Genomic DNA, 17,202 nt, shown 5'->3' on the forward strand with positions numbered 1-17,202 from the left:
CTTTAACCTTAAGAAAGCATCTCCTAATCTAAAACCTCATCACCTTGTGACTCACTCCCAAAAGACATCAAGTACTAAATTCTACCACAAATTGAAAATTAATTAATTGTTGGAGTCAATTGACCTTGTACTTGAACCTACTGGAAGGGAATCTCTGAACTCTTAGCCTATATTTTAAGCAATTCACTGTGTAGAAATAGAATAATTTGGTGTGTTGGTGATTATTTCACTTCCCTGATACAAGTGATAGAAGTCTGTGGCCAAATACTATGAATTTAGACTGTAACCTCATTCCATCATGACTATGGATCCACAGAATAACATTGCCCATAGCCTGATGTACACCACTTTTAATTTGGAAAGCTTCCACCGAGATTTCACATCATTGGATGCTGCCATTTGCCCGTTTAGAAATGTAAAGAATTCACATTGATGTAACAGGGACTCTTCCAGCCTTCAGCCCAGACTCCGTGCTCACAGACACCACCCGCCTGCATTTGTTTCTGGATGGAGAGGGTTGAACCACCATCTCACCAAACATCTTGTGAGACGAAGTGGCCTCAGGTAATATATCCAGAGGTCTAACCAAGGAGCACTCTGGCAGCCATGACAGCTTGCCACTATGAAAGGCTTTATAACTATTTCTAATTGTCTCTGATAGATTTAAGTAAATGCAAATAGTTTTTTTTATTAAAAACTTCAAAAATCTATTTAATTAGAATCATATTAAAGCAGTAATAAATAATTAAAAATATTAAAGTTTTTTAAAGGAATGTATAAAATGTAAAGTATTTTAGAGAGACAAAAATTAAGAAATGAAAATGGGATAGAGATCGGTACACAGAATAAATTAAGGGTAATTACAATAATATAAGTGTTATCTGACAGACTTTAACATGTAGACTAAGATGATAATCATAACGGAAGAAAAAATCAATAAAAGGTATAAAAATAGTTAAGATGGGAAGTGGAAGGGAAAGGTGGCAAAGGATTCTAATGTGATTCTGGTGTTTAAAAGATCAGTTGTGGAAAAGGTAGATCAGTTGTGGGAAATCTTTAAATACGTAATGGAAAAATGTCTGGGAACTAGTACATAGTAAGATGAGTCAGCAGGAATCCCAAAAGAAAATGTGTTGATTGACCAACCTAAGTAAATTAATAAAATGTGCAGATAATGTTCATGTAATATACTTGGATTTCTAAAACATTTTCAATAAGGTACACAAAGCAGATTCAGAAAACTGTCAGAATATGTTGGGCAACAAGTAGCAAGCTAACTACAAAGAAAAACAAAACTGGGTAGGAGTAAAGGAGACACAAGAGGCAGCAGATGTTGGAATCAGTCCTGATGCAGGGTTTTGATCTGAAACATCAACAATTCTTTTCCTCCCACAGATGCTGCTTGACCTGCTGAGTTCTTCCAACAGATTGTTTATCAGAATCCGGTTTATTATCACTGACATATGTCATGAAATTAGTTGTTTTTTGGCAGCAGTACAGTGCAAGACATAAAAATTACTATAAGTTACAAAAATAAATAAATAGTGCAAATAACAAGGTAATGTTCATGGACTGTTCAGAAATCTGATGGTGGAGGGGAAGAAGCTGTTCCTGAAACATTGAGTGTGGGTTTTCAGGCTCCTGTAACTCCTCCCCGATGGTAGTAACAAGAAGAGGGCATGTCCCAGGTGGTGAGGGTCCTTAATGATTGATGCTGCCTTCTTGAGGTAGGAATAAAGGTTTTTACACAGAATGTAGGGAGTATTGGGACTACTGTTCTTTGTCATTTTAATAAATGATTAGGAGAGCCTAAAGAACAATTTCAACAATTGTGGAAGACACTAAACTGCAGAATATAGTTAGTAACAGAGGAGGTTGTGACAAAGCAGAGGTTACTAATCTTCCAGAATGGGTATGTAATTGGCAAATGATTGTAAGGTTTTAAATTTTGGAGAATGTGCATAAACGGTGAACAAAGTGATGTGGAGTACAGATATAGAAATCATGAAGAGCAGTGAAGCGGTTTAATTAGGTCATATGTGGAAAGCTCTATGTTTCTGAGAAATGTAACCCCTCAGCTTTTTAATTCTGTCAAACCCCTTTAGAAACATCATTTAACTGCAGCTTTAGTCTTCACATTATAAAAAGGATACAAAGACAATGGAGAAAGCACAGAAGTACAGAAAGAATTTATTAGAATGATGCCTTCAGGAAAGGTTCAACAAGCTGGAATCTTTTTTTCTCAAAAAAATTATATTTGAGAGGTGACCTGATAGGTGTGTTTCAGTAATGAAAAGATTCAAAAGGATAGAGAATATTTCCTCTTGCAGGCAAGATCGGAGTAAATATCAGGTGGCATTTAATTAGTCCTGTAGAGAATTCAGAGGAAAGTCTTTATCCACAGATGGTGAGAGTATAGAATTCATGACTATGAAGAATAAGAGAGATCTTTTAAAGAAGGAACTTGATAAAGCCACTGAATAGAGGAACATTTGACGACATATTGTAAGACATATATCAAAGGATATGTATCCTCCAACATGTTGTAGCATATGTTAATAGGAGGATGCTTGTGTGGAGCTTAAGCATCAGCTCTATATGGTCTTTGACTCTATATGGTCTGTTTCTGTGCTTAAGTATGATTTAATTCTGCAGATTGTTTATTTTTCCATTAAGATGAGGACAATCCAAAAGCATCTTAAGTTAACCATCAGTTGTTTCGAGTTCATTAACTACAATTGGCTGTAACATCACTGATCTTTTTAATGTTCAAGTAATAAAAATACAAGAATAGCAACTGGTAGCGAGTGATTTTCCTGCTGTTTACAGAGACATGTGCTGTTAATAATGGAGGCTGTGATCGCACCTGTAAAGATACCTCTACTGGTGTTAGGTGCAGTTGTCCTGTTGGATTCACACTACAACCAGATGGAAAGACTTGTAAAGGTTTGTTATCAATTTTTAATCATTTTTAAATGTACCTAATAGTTTGACATTTAAAATACTGCTGTATTTCTGATTTAGGCTTTATTAGGTTTCTATTTTCCAATTTAACTTTTAGGGGTGATAATTGCCCTGGCTGTTCAGTTATATTTTCACATATTGGTTAAAATAAATTTGCATGTTAATTATATTACCTTTGTAGTACATAAATGCATGCATCAGAGACTGTACTGAATAAGAACATACTGTTCTTTACATTGTATCTGCAATGGATTCAGGTTATAATAGTCACTCACTTCATGACTATTCGTAGAATGACTGACTGAGCTCATTGTGTCTCTGTGACCTTTCCTGAAGTATTACACAGTCTGATTTCTCTGTCCTTCTGGATTGCTCTTTTTCATTTTCTTTTTGAAACTTCATCTATTTGAAGTTTATTGTGTTTTATACTCCACCATTGCTTTCTAATTACCCACTGTGTGTAAAATAAAATCTTTTTATTTATGACCATTGCTTAATCACAGTATGACACATGATGATGGAAAAAATAGTTAGAATTAAAATACCTGGTAATCACAATCTAATGGTTTTAAGGTTTAAGAGAGGTGTGAGAAAAGATTGATTTATGAATTGCGCCTTCTGAATTAGAAAATGTTAAATGTCATTACTAAAAAAAACAAGAAATAGATGGGTTGCCATGAGCAATTTATTAATTGTGGGAAAGTTACTGAATCCATCATCAGAGAGACTAAATACTTGGCTTATTAATAGTTCATCAGAGAATCAGGATGGATTTGTGAAGGTTAGGTCATGTCTGATTAATCTAGTAATTATTTTTGATGTTTTCATTAACACAATACATTCTGAGGTTTCAGGAGGCATTTACTTGTGAAAAATACAAATGACTCGGTGTTATGACCATTCGGGTTACAGAAATTCACCCATACAGAATTCACAAATCATGACCCAAGAATCTGAGATAAAGAATAAAATTCACTCTCATGGAATTTATGCGACAAAAAGTACATAATTCAATGCAAGCTTTTTTTAACTTGCTTTTCTCGACCCATGCGCGGTGACGCCATTTTGTGTTACAGAAAATCATGATACGAGCTGTTTTCTAGGAATGTAACTCGCACCCATGGTATGGGCATCACCTGTATGTGGCCATGGCTGGTGTTTATTATCCATCCCACATTACCCTTGAGGAGGTGGTATTGAGCCAATATCTTGCAATCCTTCTGGTGAAGTTACTCCCAGTGTTGTTAGGTAGAGAGTTTCAGAAGTTGGTCCCAACAAAGTGAAGAAAGGGTGATATATTTCCAAGTCAGGATGCTACGTGACTTTGAAGTAACTTTCATCTGGTGGCATTCTCACACATCTGTTGCACTGGTCCTATCGGGTGATAGATTTTGAGCAAGGCAGCCTGAGTAGCCTGGTCATATAACTGCAGTGATAAGTGCAGCACCAGTGTCCTGCAGGAGGAAATGAATACTTAGGGTGGTGGAGTGCCAATCAAGTGGGCTGCTTTGGTCTGCTTCTTGAGTGCTTCTGGAGCTACAATTATGTAGGGAAATGAAGAGTAATCCATTATGCTCTTGATTAATGGCATATAAATAGTGGAAAAATCTTTGAAGTGTCATTCACTGCAGGATACCCAGTCTCTGACCTGCCCTTGCAGCCAGAGTATTTATCTGGTGGTCCAGGTAAATTTCTGGACAAAGGTGATCACTAGGTGGTTGAAGGTAGTGGACTTGGTGATGGTAATGTTGTTGAAAATCAAAGTCACGTAACATCCTGACTTGGAAATATATCACTATTCCAACACTTGGGAGTAAACTCATTATTCTAGTTACAATACTGAGACATTTGTTCGACACCACCTATGGATGGACAATGCGCACTGGCATTGCCAGCTGTGGCCACATATTGTCCACAAGTAAATGCCTTCTGGAACTTCATAATTTACCATGTTAATATAAACAAAAAGTAGGTGGTTAGACTCTTTCAGTCCTGAAATTAAGACAATGTGATAGTTTCTGTGGTAGTTAATAGTAAAAACATTAGAGTATGGAAGTCATACAATGCTGTTGTTTTCTGATTGGCATGATGTGACAAATAGTAGATAATAAAGAGCTATGCTGGGGTCTCAACCTTTTAGTACAGATGGAGGAAAGGTGTTAGTTCTGTACTGTGGTGATGCTAAATTTTGGGGGACAGTCAGTTGTGTGGTTTGGAAGAGAGCTGAAAAGGGACCTGCATAGACTAAGTGAGTGGGGAGGTCTAGGGCAGACGGATTTTCGTATGGGGTAGTGTGTCATTTACTTTGGGCTTCTTCAGTTTCTATGTAATGTGTACTTTTGATAAGCTATTCATGTTCTCTGGTTATCAAATTATTCACTTATCTTACAAAAACCTATTATTTTATGCATCGATATGAGACTCTTCCTTGAATTTTCTTGTTATAATGAAAAGCTTCTCACTCCTGGTATCATTGTAGTGAATGACATTTTCCTCAGATGGTTGAATGAAACTGCTAATTGCAAAAGTACTGAATAGTCTTCAATTATCTTCCAGATATTGATGAATGCCTGATCAATAATGGTGATTGTGATCACTTCTGTAAGAATACTATTGGCAGTTTTGACTGCAGCTGCAAGAAAGGCTACAAACTTTTAACAGATGAAAGAACCTGCCAAGGTTGGTTTAAAGGATGCCTAGGATTAGTAAAATGATCAGTTTCCTGGATTTTCCAGGCTAATGGAATTCATCTTGGGAGAGATGTCATGTGCTAAGGTCTCTGTGCAATTTATATTGCAAATAATTAAAGGTGTATTTTGGTTTAAAGCTTCATATAAAAGCTTTAAAGACAAACCTGGGTTCAGTCTTTCTCTCTTTGTTGAGTTGTCCTACTTTTTCCTGTCCTGAAAAGTAACTGCTGAGCACTTCACCTTTGGAAATCACCAATAAGCATATGGATATCTAATCAAAACTAAACTGAAAGCTACATATGGTCAGTTGATAAATAAAGTGTAAACTTTAAAAAAAAAGCAGTGGCAGTGTTCACTGCTGACCCAATCTAATAGACTGGAAATGCAACCTAAGCAGCTAAGAAGTATGCAACAAAGTGGAAGGCAGCTACCATTTTTATGGGTTTTTATTTTGCTTGTGGATTATTCCTAAAGACCACAGAATACAATTTTCTTTTTTAAAATGCAGTGAGTTCCAACATTACCATAAATTTCTTTGTCCCTTTAAGTTTGTTAATAAAGATTTGATGTCCAATTATGTTTTCTATGTCAGTAGAAATTAAAATTAAACCTGAAAAATAGGCAGCTGATTCTCTATTACTTACCATATGCTCCAACCAAATACTAACATCACAACCATGGTCTTTTGCTGAGCTCTTAAGACCACTGTGATCCTGATCAGAATATGTGCAAGGTCGTGGATGAGGATACCTGGAACTGTACCCTAGCTTAAACTACTACATTCAGGCCAAGGCATTACAAGGTTTGAAGCCCTTGGTGGAATTGCATGTGATATCGTAATGATGTAAAATGTTGAAAGACCCACCTTTTTATTTTACTTCATGAAATTGCATTTCAAGAACCCATGACTGACTTGGAAATTTAGCAGAGGCATTTTGTTGTTTGATCTCATTGATCAAACTGACTTTGACAAGTATTTGGTGATACCTATTTTCTTTGTAAATTCCTCTTGAATTTTTGTTGGGTTACTCATCCATCTGGTGCATTGCAATCAAGCTAAACCTTATTGATTTTAACTTCCTCTTCCATCTGAGTGTTTGTATGTTTGATAAATTCCTGTTGGAACTCTCTAAACTAGACTGAAACAAAAGAAATTAAGCAGACTGATGTAGAAATATGTTAAAGCACAGATCACCTAATAGTGATTTGAAGGTCGATAATTGGTTTTTCCTTGGTGCTGTGACTAATTCCTGGCACTCCATGTAACTAGTGATCAGGACAAGATGGTTGGCACTGGTCAATGTTATATAATGCAAATACTGACCATGCCATACAGTGAGATGGATTTTTTTTCTATTGTTTAGTAATTGTAATTCATTGGATTTTAACTGATAAAATAAACCTGTTTCCATTTGCAGATATTGATGAATGCTTCTTTGACAGAGCATGTGATCACATTTGTGTCAACTACCCAGGATATTTTGAGTGTGTTTGTAAGAAAGGATATACCTTGTATGGGCTAACGCATTGTGGAGGTAAGTCAATGTGAATGTTCCACAAGAGACTCTTCAGAGTTTATATTTTCATTACAATATCATGAACAATCAGCACAAACTAGGAAACAAGGTTTACTGAAAAGATGAAATAAAAAACAGAAATTACTGGAGATGCTTGGTAGGTCAGGCAGCATATGTGGAAAGGGACATAGAGTTAATTTTTCAGGTTGATAATCTTGCATCAGAAGTAGAAAAGTGAAAAATAAGCTTTTTTAAAAATTGTAGAGGGAGGAAAGAATGGAAAGAACAAAGTGATATGGTAGTTGTCCGGGTGACAGAAATGCCCTTTGTGCTGGCCAGAGAAAATAATGAATGTTTGTTAACCCTAGCTGGTCTGTCTCGAGAAATGAAAATCGAGGGAGATATATATAAAAAAGTGCTGGAACTGTGAGATGCAGAATAGATGCAGAATAGAGCGGTTGCTGAAAATCTGAAATAAGACTGTGTAGAAAATGTGTTAGTGATGTGATTAAAATTGCTCGATTACACTTTTGAAGTCTGAGTCATCCTCTTCACTGGCTGAAAAGTTGCTGTGATGGTGCTGCTCTATTAGTTGATGTTGGGTGTAGAAGAGTTTTGAGGAGCTATTACTACTTAAAATGTTTTTGTTATGATTGGAAGATCTTAGTGTCTGTTGGTACCACCTCTTGATGGCTCAGCTATAGGGAACTAAGTGTCCAAACTGGTGTTATATCACCCTGTGGCATAAGGACATAAGAACTCACAGCAGCTCCCCAAGCCTGCTCTGCCAGTCAACAAGATCATGATTGACCTGATCTGGGCCTCAATTCCTCTTTGTCTGCCTGACCATTATTTTCTTTAATTTCCTTACAGCAAAACATTTCTAATTCAGTTTTGAATGTATTTATTGACTCTACTTCCACAGATCTCTAGGGTCTAGATGCAAAGAATTCACAACCCTTTGAGAGAAGAATTTCCTCCTCATCTCTAGGGTGACCCATCATCCTGAGACCAAGCCCCCTGGTTCTAGACTGGGGAGAAACAGCTGCTCTGTCAGCTCCCCAAAGAATCTTTTATTTTAATATGATAACCTTTCATTCTCAAAAAGTTCACAGAGCACAGGGTCAGTCTTTTCTCACCAGACTCATCCCTGTCAAAGGCAAATACATCCTTTATTATGTAAGGGGATGCTATACTATGGGTGTGTTCTCATCAAGGCCCCATCATGTTATACTCCATCACCTTGTAGTGGTGTTCTTTATTTCATGTATGTGGACATCCAGATCTCATTTGAAGCTCGGACTCCAGCTCATCAACTCTGGGCGGAATTTCTTTAAGCTGCAACATTTCCTGCAGATTTTGTTGCCGGGGATTTCACTGCTCTCCACCAGCATCGACATGTTGCAGCTGTAACACATCAACAGCATCATCATTTCTGTTGTATCTTATAATTTTTTATATTTTTATATTCTGTTGTATTTTATATTTTTTAAATAATTTATTTGATTTTAAAGTCTTGATTATGTTTTTAAATTTAGTTATATGCTTAGATGACTGTGCAATTTAGCCCATGGCTTCAGCACACAAGGGGAAAACGCCACTTTATTTATTTGTCCTTATTTATTTGTCCCTCACCCACCTGTGTTCCAGTGATATCACTGTTTTCCTGTTCTCTCTTTACTTGAACTTTTGGATTGTCCTGCGCCTTCAGCACTTCCAGGACACTACTAATTAGATCTTCAGTTTGCCGTGATGCTTTTTAATATAACAGTTGTTCTTTAACTTTCCCAATTCTTTACTCTCCTGTCCTCTGAGTCCATTTTTGGCAATGATCAGGCGGTCCACAGTTGCCTTGCTCATGTGGCCATCTTCGTGTATGAGACTGGGCAGCAGTGCTGAGTTATTCTCTGAAGGTATTTCAACAGCACAACTGAATCTTGTCCTGTCATCAGCAGAAAAAGATATTGGATAAAGGTGGATTGCAAGACCATGGATTGATCAGACAATCTTATATATGTCTTACCACTGCACTGTGACTATATTCACTCTGAGCTATGAAGGGAGATGGCATAAAATTATTTTTTATAATTGTGTGTACTTTTGCTTTTTGGTTGATATTTCTTTTTGTGTTTTTAGATGTTGATGAGTGCAGCATCAACAATGGAGGCTGTGAACACAGATGTGTAAACACAGTGGGAAGTTACGAGTGCCATTGTCAACCTGGTTATAAATTACATTGGAATAAAAAAGACTGTGTTGGTAAGAAACCATATGAGCTGATTATTGCTATGGTCCTTTGTCAAATCTTTAAGTGTCATTAGAGAAGACGCAATAGGATCCTTGCTGGATGAATATCAGATCTGTTCCTTCAGCTCATGGATCTTCAGTTTTATCTGTTTGCATTTAATGTGATTTTTAATTATCAATTATAGCATGTGGAGAACAGGAGATACTTTTCACTGATTTCTTCATGATTATTTCAAATCTTAACAAACATTCTGAGTGATATCTTTCTCTCTCTTTCACGTTTTCCCTCTGTGTGTTGCACCATTTACACAAGTACACCCTTTTGTCATTTCCGCAGTTTATCATTGCTTTTTGTGAACTTTTACCGGCAGTGGAAAATGGTTAACACAAGATAAATTTTGCCACTTGTCATGGTGATAGGGTTTGATTGTAAATTGGAAGCAGTGTAAAGTTATCTTAAAAGCTAATTGTCTTAACCATGCAATTATCTTTTTTTCCCCATGAGTGTATCATCTTTTTATCCTCTTTAGAAGCAGAGAAGTTCCGACCGACAAAAGTGTCAGCCAAAGCCCTGCTTAACTGCAGTAAAAGAGGCGGAGCTGATATGTGCTCTTTGAGCTGCCTATCAAATGTGTACTTTGCTGCTGGTGAGTTTCTTCAATAGATGTTAAATAAAGCTTTAGTGCCACATATTTCAACTTCTGTAAATATTCTTAAATTGGATTCTAATTACTGCAAATGTTCAGAAAACAATTTTTAAGGTTTCACATTCAACAATGCAGAAATCTGAAAAATAATTCTACTCGCAGAATGTGACTGTGAGGCATCAAACTGAGTTATCGATGAGGGGTAGAGGTTCCACTTGGGAATGCCAGAAATATTAGCACAATGCAAGTGTAGCTGGCAAAACTACTTACATTTGCCTTTTCTACAATCCTTTATGCTAGTTTAGTTGGACCAAACTCTACCCTTAGGGACTTGGGTCAAAATTTCAAATTCTGCTTTTGGTACAGATCAGGGAATCCCCTCTTCCAATTCCTCCTAGTTTCTAAAGTGCTCAGACATGTTTTAAAACTTGTTCTTCCATTCTAAAGTCATTCAATTTACAATGAAACTGGCCAGAATATACCTACAAAATAATTCATTATAGGTATTTTAGGCCATTTTCGGTGATTTTAAAATGAATTATACTCCCAGAGATATTCCCAAAGACTTGGAACTTGTAACAAAAGTGCTTTATTTTTGAGCTGGATGAATAAAACTAACCCAGGTTGCAAATAGCAAATATGTAAATCAACTATTTTAAATGAAAGTAAGGAAAATAAACTATTATATTCTATAACATTGCTGGTTTGTTGAAGATTTTCTGTGTAGTTATGCAAATAAATTTGAGCTGTAACCTAGCCTGCAAAATTTTACACCTGAAATGACCCCAAGGGATTCAGATACCAGTATAAGTAGCAAATGTGAAATTTTGTGTCGTACAACTGCGCAATTGTAGCTACTGCTGAGATTTTGAGTGTCTATGTGTTATGGGAAATATGATGCAGTCGGTACAAATTCTAAGCATTTTGACATAACCAAGTAAAGCTTATTTATCATGTGCATGTTAAATCAGTGGATGGCACAATGTTTGAATATGTGAAAGATTAGGGACTGGTTCTCAAATAGTAATAGAGGATTCTAGCCTGCAGCTGCACAAGATTCTTATACATGAACCATTTATTCTGTCCCACTCTTTTCAGGGTCATTCCAGTGAGTTGTGACTCATGACTCATGACTTATCATTAACATTTCAGGTCCAAGACACTTCATCAGGACTGAGAGTCTCAGACCTGAAGCATTCTCTTTTCAAATATGTCTGACCTGCTGAGACTTTCCAGCTTTTTCTGTTTTTATTTTACATGTCAATGATCTTCTGGTGGTCTAAAGTTATTAAGTAATTATTCTTGCTCAGTGAGAGTTTTACTGCTGGAACTAATTTATTTTGAATGTGCTGTATTTGGCAGAGTCTGAGGATTCTTACACATTTAGATGTGGCATGTCTTCTCAGTGTCAGCACCTTGGGCAGAATATAAAAAATGTTACAGAATGTGCAGGTAAGTGATAGGAAGATTTCCGTGTGACTGCTGTTTGTTTCTTTGATGGTGTATTTTAGTGTTGCTTTTTGTAAGGTTTGCCTATGATTGGTGAGAAGTTCTTCTGACCAGTGAAAGACCAGCAGAACCCCTAGATACTTCTTAGAAACAGAGAAACATTGGATTTGGTAGCGTAGGAACAAAAAAACTAGTACTTGTAAATTTGAAATTAATGATACTATTTTTTGTATTTTATATCTTGGCAATATTTTTACGTTCAGCATGTTTTAAACTGTCCTACTTTATGACAGCTGCAGAACAAAATGAGAGAAGCTGGAGTTAGTTGCTTTCAAGCTCATTCTTTCTAAGCTGGAGAAAGTAATTCACAAGTTGCAGTTGTTGCCTTGAAATTGGTTAGTGGAATTTACATATGGCTACAGTGGTGTGGTTTCACCTATTGAGATCACTTCCACTTGGAGTACTCAAGCAGTAGTTGTAAAGAGGAAGCCAGGTTATGTACAGCTCCACCTAAGTAGCTGGATATTGTAGTTGTGCTCCAGACTTCAGCCAGACCATTGGGACATCTGCTCATCTGTGTTGTTTCAATCCTACTTCTTCCCGTTTGAAGTGACTTACAACTACTGCAGTAGTGGATGTACTATTCTGCCAATTGGCAGCTGCAGCACAATGATTGTGAATTCCTAAGATGATTTCACTTTTCTAAAATGTTTAATTCCACAGTTTTTATAATACTGCCAATATAGATTACAATTATATTTTTACCTGAAAGTAATGTAGACAGTTTTTAATAATACATTTGAATTGGTTAGTGTGACGGTGTTGTATGTCCATTAGAAATTGCTGATTAGCCTTAGGCACGTACCCTAAATTCAGTACATCACGTCTATAAGCAATGCAGGTTAAATAAAGTACTTCATGTATATGTTTACTTAAAATACCAGCTACTGTTTAATCTGAAACTCTGTAACTTTTTTTCTCTGAAGTTTAGAATTCTGGCATGAATTTGTCATCATATCTTAATGCAGCCTCTAGATTCTTTGACTAGCAGTTGCAAACAGTGATACCACATCATCAGAATGATTGCTGAGAGTGTTGGCACTCACACTTGCTGCAACAGACCATCTTTCCTCTTTGCTATGATGTCTCCTGTTGGAGTTGCTCATTATTGGCTGGTGTGAATCTTGCTGGGGATGGTGTTCTGACTGATCTCCATACAGTATTATTTGTATTTTCTGGTTCATGTTTGATATTTTTTTCAGCTGAAACCATGTTAGCAGAAATCCAACACTCAATAACCAAGGAAATTAGGCATAGGTTAAACAAAACTCATATGTACATTCTTAATGTTTCATTTAATAATATTTAATAATGAACATATTAAGATTAAACTCTCCTAGCGCATATACATGATTGTGAGTATTCATATCACAATGACAGTGCCTTTTAGTGATAGTTTATTTAATAATTGAAAATATAATTAATTAAATCTAGATTCTCAATTATAGGTATGGGATTGGTGTCTAGAAGTATTGTAGTGGATATCACTATTGTATTTGGATTAAGGAAAGAAAACTAAAATATCAATAGCAGAATAATGCTTGAATGTCAGTGAACTGGGAATTGCATCTTGTTAGAAAGCTGCTTTTCAGGACAACCAAATGATAGTATTGGCAATGTAGTGCTAACTAAATAAAAGTCTCCTTCTACAAATCCTGGTCTGTATGTACTTCCCTTAATATACAACAGCAGTTTTCAACCTTCAGTTCTGTTTTGTGATTATTACAGCTGAGATGTTAGACTGACTAATAAAAAAGGCTAGCTCATCAGCAATTCAATAGGGCCTCTGAAGCGTGTCCAACAGAATTTAGCTGCTATTAGCAAATGATTAATTTGCTCAGGTGTGTTTATCGGTTGTCCAGTGGGTATCATTCATTAACAATGGTAAAGGTTTAGCCGTAGCATTATTTTAGCTGGATATTTATGCCATTACTAACATTTATTTGAATATTCTCAGCCAATGGAGTGATGCAAATAACTATAATGCTTTTGCCTTCCAGTGCAAAGAAAAATTTAATTAAATGAGATATTGAAGTGTGATATTTTTTATTCAGTAGATCAGTGGATACAAAGTGCTCCTGTTGTAGTCTGTTGAATGGTAATATTTCTGACAGTACTTACCTGGATAATGAAGCAATGTTTCTCTTTGCCTTCCAGGACTGAATGTTACAAATCTCCCAACAATTAAGACAACAGCAACCTTTAAAATTAACACAGGAAGATGTGAGTTAAGAGGAATCAAAGAGAAGTTTAAATATAGTCTACAGCAGGTCTCTACAGGTACATGCTCCAGTTTGATGGGGACTGAGTTATTTTGGGTTAATAATCCAGCTTTTTTTTTAAAGATCAAACAAGGAAATAATTGGTCGAAATGCTCCTGCTCTGTTTGTAAAATTTTTGATTTTTGTCCTAAGCACTAAGAACCAAAAGAGGTAATCACATCTTTGTTTCTTGAAAAAAGCAAATGAAGAAGGTAACTAAGGTTGAAGTATTTCTGTGTTTTGTTGTTCTGTGCAGCTGCATGACTTTCATCAATGTCCTCAAATTAATCCTCATTTTATTCAAAACCAGAGACAGCATAATTTTATGTACTTATTTGTACAGGATGCTTTGTTTGTAGAGAAGTAATGAGGTAAAGAAGTTATGGGAGGGGATTCCAGACTTTAGGACCTTGGCAGCTGAAGCCACAACTGATGCATTAATTAACTTTGGGAATGATCAAGTGCCCAAAACTGCATGATGGGTGTCTCAGAGGGATGCAGGCCTTGAGGAGATTGCAGAAATAGTTTGGGATGGAACTGGGAAACAAGGTTAAGAATTTTAAATACACAAGAGTGGTTGTAGTCACGCTGAGTCAGATGACCTCAGCTAGACCACACTGGACTGCAACAATTAACTTCCTCCTCCCGCACTGAGAGAGAGCTCAGGGAAATCTAGCAGTCTGATTTATTTCTATAAGGAGACACTGAATAGGCTGGGTTTGTTTTCCTTGGAGCGAAGGAGGCTGAGGGGTGACCTGGTAGAGATATATTAAATTATAAGGGGGATAGATATGGTAGATAGTAAAAATCTTTATCTCATGGTGGGGGTGTCTAAGACAAGAGGTCAAAGGTTTAAGCTGAGAGGTAGAAGGTTTAGATGGTTGAAGCAGATACTCCCATGACCTTTAAGAAACATTTAGACAAGTATTTGTAGTAGTGTAGCAGTTAGCATAATGCTATTACAGCGCCAGCGACCCGGGTTCAATTCCAGCCACTGTCTGTAAGGAGTTTGTACGTTCTCCCCCTGTCTGCGTGGGTTTCCTCCACATGCTCCAGTTTCCTCCCACATTCCAAAGACGTACGGGTTAGGAAGTTGTGGGCATGCTATGTTGGCGCCAGAAGCATGGCGACACTTGCGGGCTGCCCCCAGAACACTCTACACAAAAGATGTATTTCACTGTGTGTTTCAATGTACATGTGACTAATAAAGATATCTTGTCTTATCTTATCTAGAAGGCTATGGATCTAAAGTGGGTAGGTGGATTATTGAACATGGGTACAGTTGGTAGCATGGACATGGTGGGCCAAATGGCCTGTTCCTGTGCTGTATAACTTTGACTCTATGCTATCCAGATCTCTCCTGGGAAGGATGGAAGTAGATATGGGGTGAGGACAGGACCAAATTTGACTAAGAGTACTCAGTATCTCCATTTATAAAGCTCAGTGATCATCCAGGCTTCATCATTAGGGGTATTGATTACTGAATCATTTTAAAACTCTGTTTAGGCCACAACAATAAGATTGTATCCAGTTCTAGTCTCCACACTTTAGGAAAAGTCTCAAGGTCTTTGAGAATGTGGAGAGGAAATTCAGCAGAATTGATTCTAGGGATGAGAGATTTTGGATGCAAGATTAAACTGGAGTTGCTCTCCTTGGAGTAGAGGCAAGATTATGATAGATTTAATTAGATGGACAAAGAAAATAAAATCCAATGAGTTATGGGTATAAGGACTAGAGTCACAGGTTTGGGCAATGGTCACAGGGGAATGTGAAGAATTTTTAATGTAATGAATGGTAATGAACCAGAACTTGTTGCTTGTGAGAATGGTAGAAATGGATATGATCAATGATTCTGAAAGGAAATTGGATAGGCACTTGAGGGAACTAAACTGTTTGGGTTAATGGGACTGATTGGATTGCTCTGCAGAGATGATGTGGACTTGGGTCTTACAGCCTCCTTCTGTGCCTTAATGACTTTGACTCCTTACTAATTGTCCACTTTTATTTTTATGTCAATATACAGAGAAGTCTAACATTCCCAGTACAAAGAACTGTCAGCTGAATTTTGTAAATGTGAAGTGCAGTTCCTCCAAGAAAAATCATGACCATTGGAATCACAAGGAAATGAGAAATGAGGGCTCAGTCATTTCTGCTGTGTTTGAGGTTGAAATGAAACCGGAGGAGGTGACAGGTTGGTTTGAAGAATGCAGAAGGTGCATTTACACATGTCTTCTTGCGAGCATTATTTAATTTTTCTCATCTCTCTTTCCTTTTGCTGTTCTCCTTATCAAAAGTATCTCCTGTTTTTAGAAGTCACTGCTTTTTTTGGTTGAGAGGTGTGGCCTTCAGGTTAGAAGAGGCTGATTCCAAAAAACTAAAATTCATTCACCTGTCATCTCATCCTACAGCAGGCTAAAAAAAAAGCTTCACATGTACTTATTTGGATGAAGTATTCAGAAACATAATTTAATCAATGCCATTAATGTCTTCACATATCTGAAGGAAACACCTCCATTCTCATGTTGTGTACAACTGTTTCCTATGGTGTTGGTTGGCTTGTATTTGTATCTAGTATTTTTAATGAATTGGTTATCTAATTAAAGCATGTCCAAGTTGTTAGTGGTGTAGAGGTGAAATGGTGCTGTCCTCTTGAAATTCTTGACAACTCTGATAGATTGTTATTATTGAGGTTCTTTGTGTTTTCTTGCAGAAACCTGTGATTTTGGATGCATGCGACGGAAGACTGAGAAAAGGCTTCGAAAAACAACAAGAACACTGAGGAAGTCAATCAACAGGGAGCAGTTCTACCTCCGTGTGGCTGGAACTGAATATGAGGTGGCTAAGAAAACAGCAAAAACAGTGGATTTGCAGGAATTGTGTGCAGCTGGCCAGGTTCCTCAGAATAACAGATGTGGTAGGTACAAAGTTCTTTAAGGCCTGGTTTTACTCCTTCTGCATTGGCCTATCCACAATTTTTTATTCATTTAGGATCATATTTATTATCACTGTCTTATACGACGTGAAATTAGTTTTGTTGCAACAGTACAGTGCAGACATAAAATTACTATAAATTACAAAATAGATAGTGCAAAAAGAGGAATAACAAGGTAGTGTTCATGGGTTCATAGACTGTTCAGAAATCTGATTGTTAGAGGGGAAGAAGCTGTTTCTGAATTGTTGAGGTTGGATTGTCAGGTTCATATACCTCCTCCCTGATGGTAGTAATGAAAAGAGGGCATGTGACGGTGTAACAAAAAAATGGTGTAACAAAAAAAACAGAAAAATGACACGGATGGTGAGGATCCTTAATGATGGATTCTGCCCTCTTGAGGCACCACCTCTTGAAGATATCCTCAATGGTAGGGAG

General features: G+C 36.9%; 1 protein-coding gene across 1 annotated transcript in view; it reads left to right on the forward strand.

Annotated features, from left to right (window-relative positions):
- scube2 (signal peptide, CUB domain, EGF-like 2) overlaps positions 1-17,202 on the forward strand; it is an 88,595-nt gene that overhangs the window by 37,288 nt on the left and 34,105 nt on the right. Inside the window, 5 exon segments of the mRNA XM_052029543.1 lie at positions 2,830-2,946; positions 5,521-5,643; positions 7,073-7,189; positions 9,308-9,430; positions 16,546-16,749. Coding sequence (XP_051885503.1) covers positions 2,830-2,946; positions 5,521-5,643; positions 7,073-7,189; positions 9,308-9,430; positions 16,546-16,749 — 684 coding nt within the window.

Source organism: Pristis pectinata, chromosome 14, assembly GCF_009764475.1.
Source record: "Pristis pectinata isolate sPriPec2 chromosome 14, sPriPec2.1.pri, whole genome shotgun sequence".
Classification (NCBI taxonomy): domain Eukaryota; kingdom Metazoa; phylum Chordata; class Chondrichthyes; order Rhinopristiformes; family Pristidae; genus Pristis; species Pristis pectinata.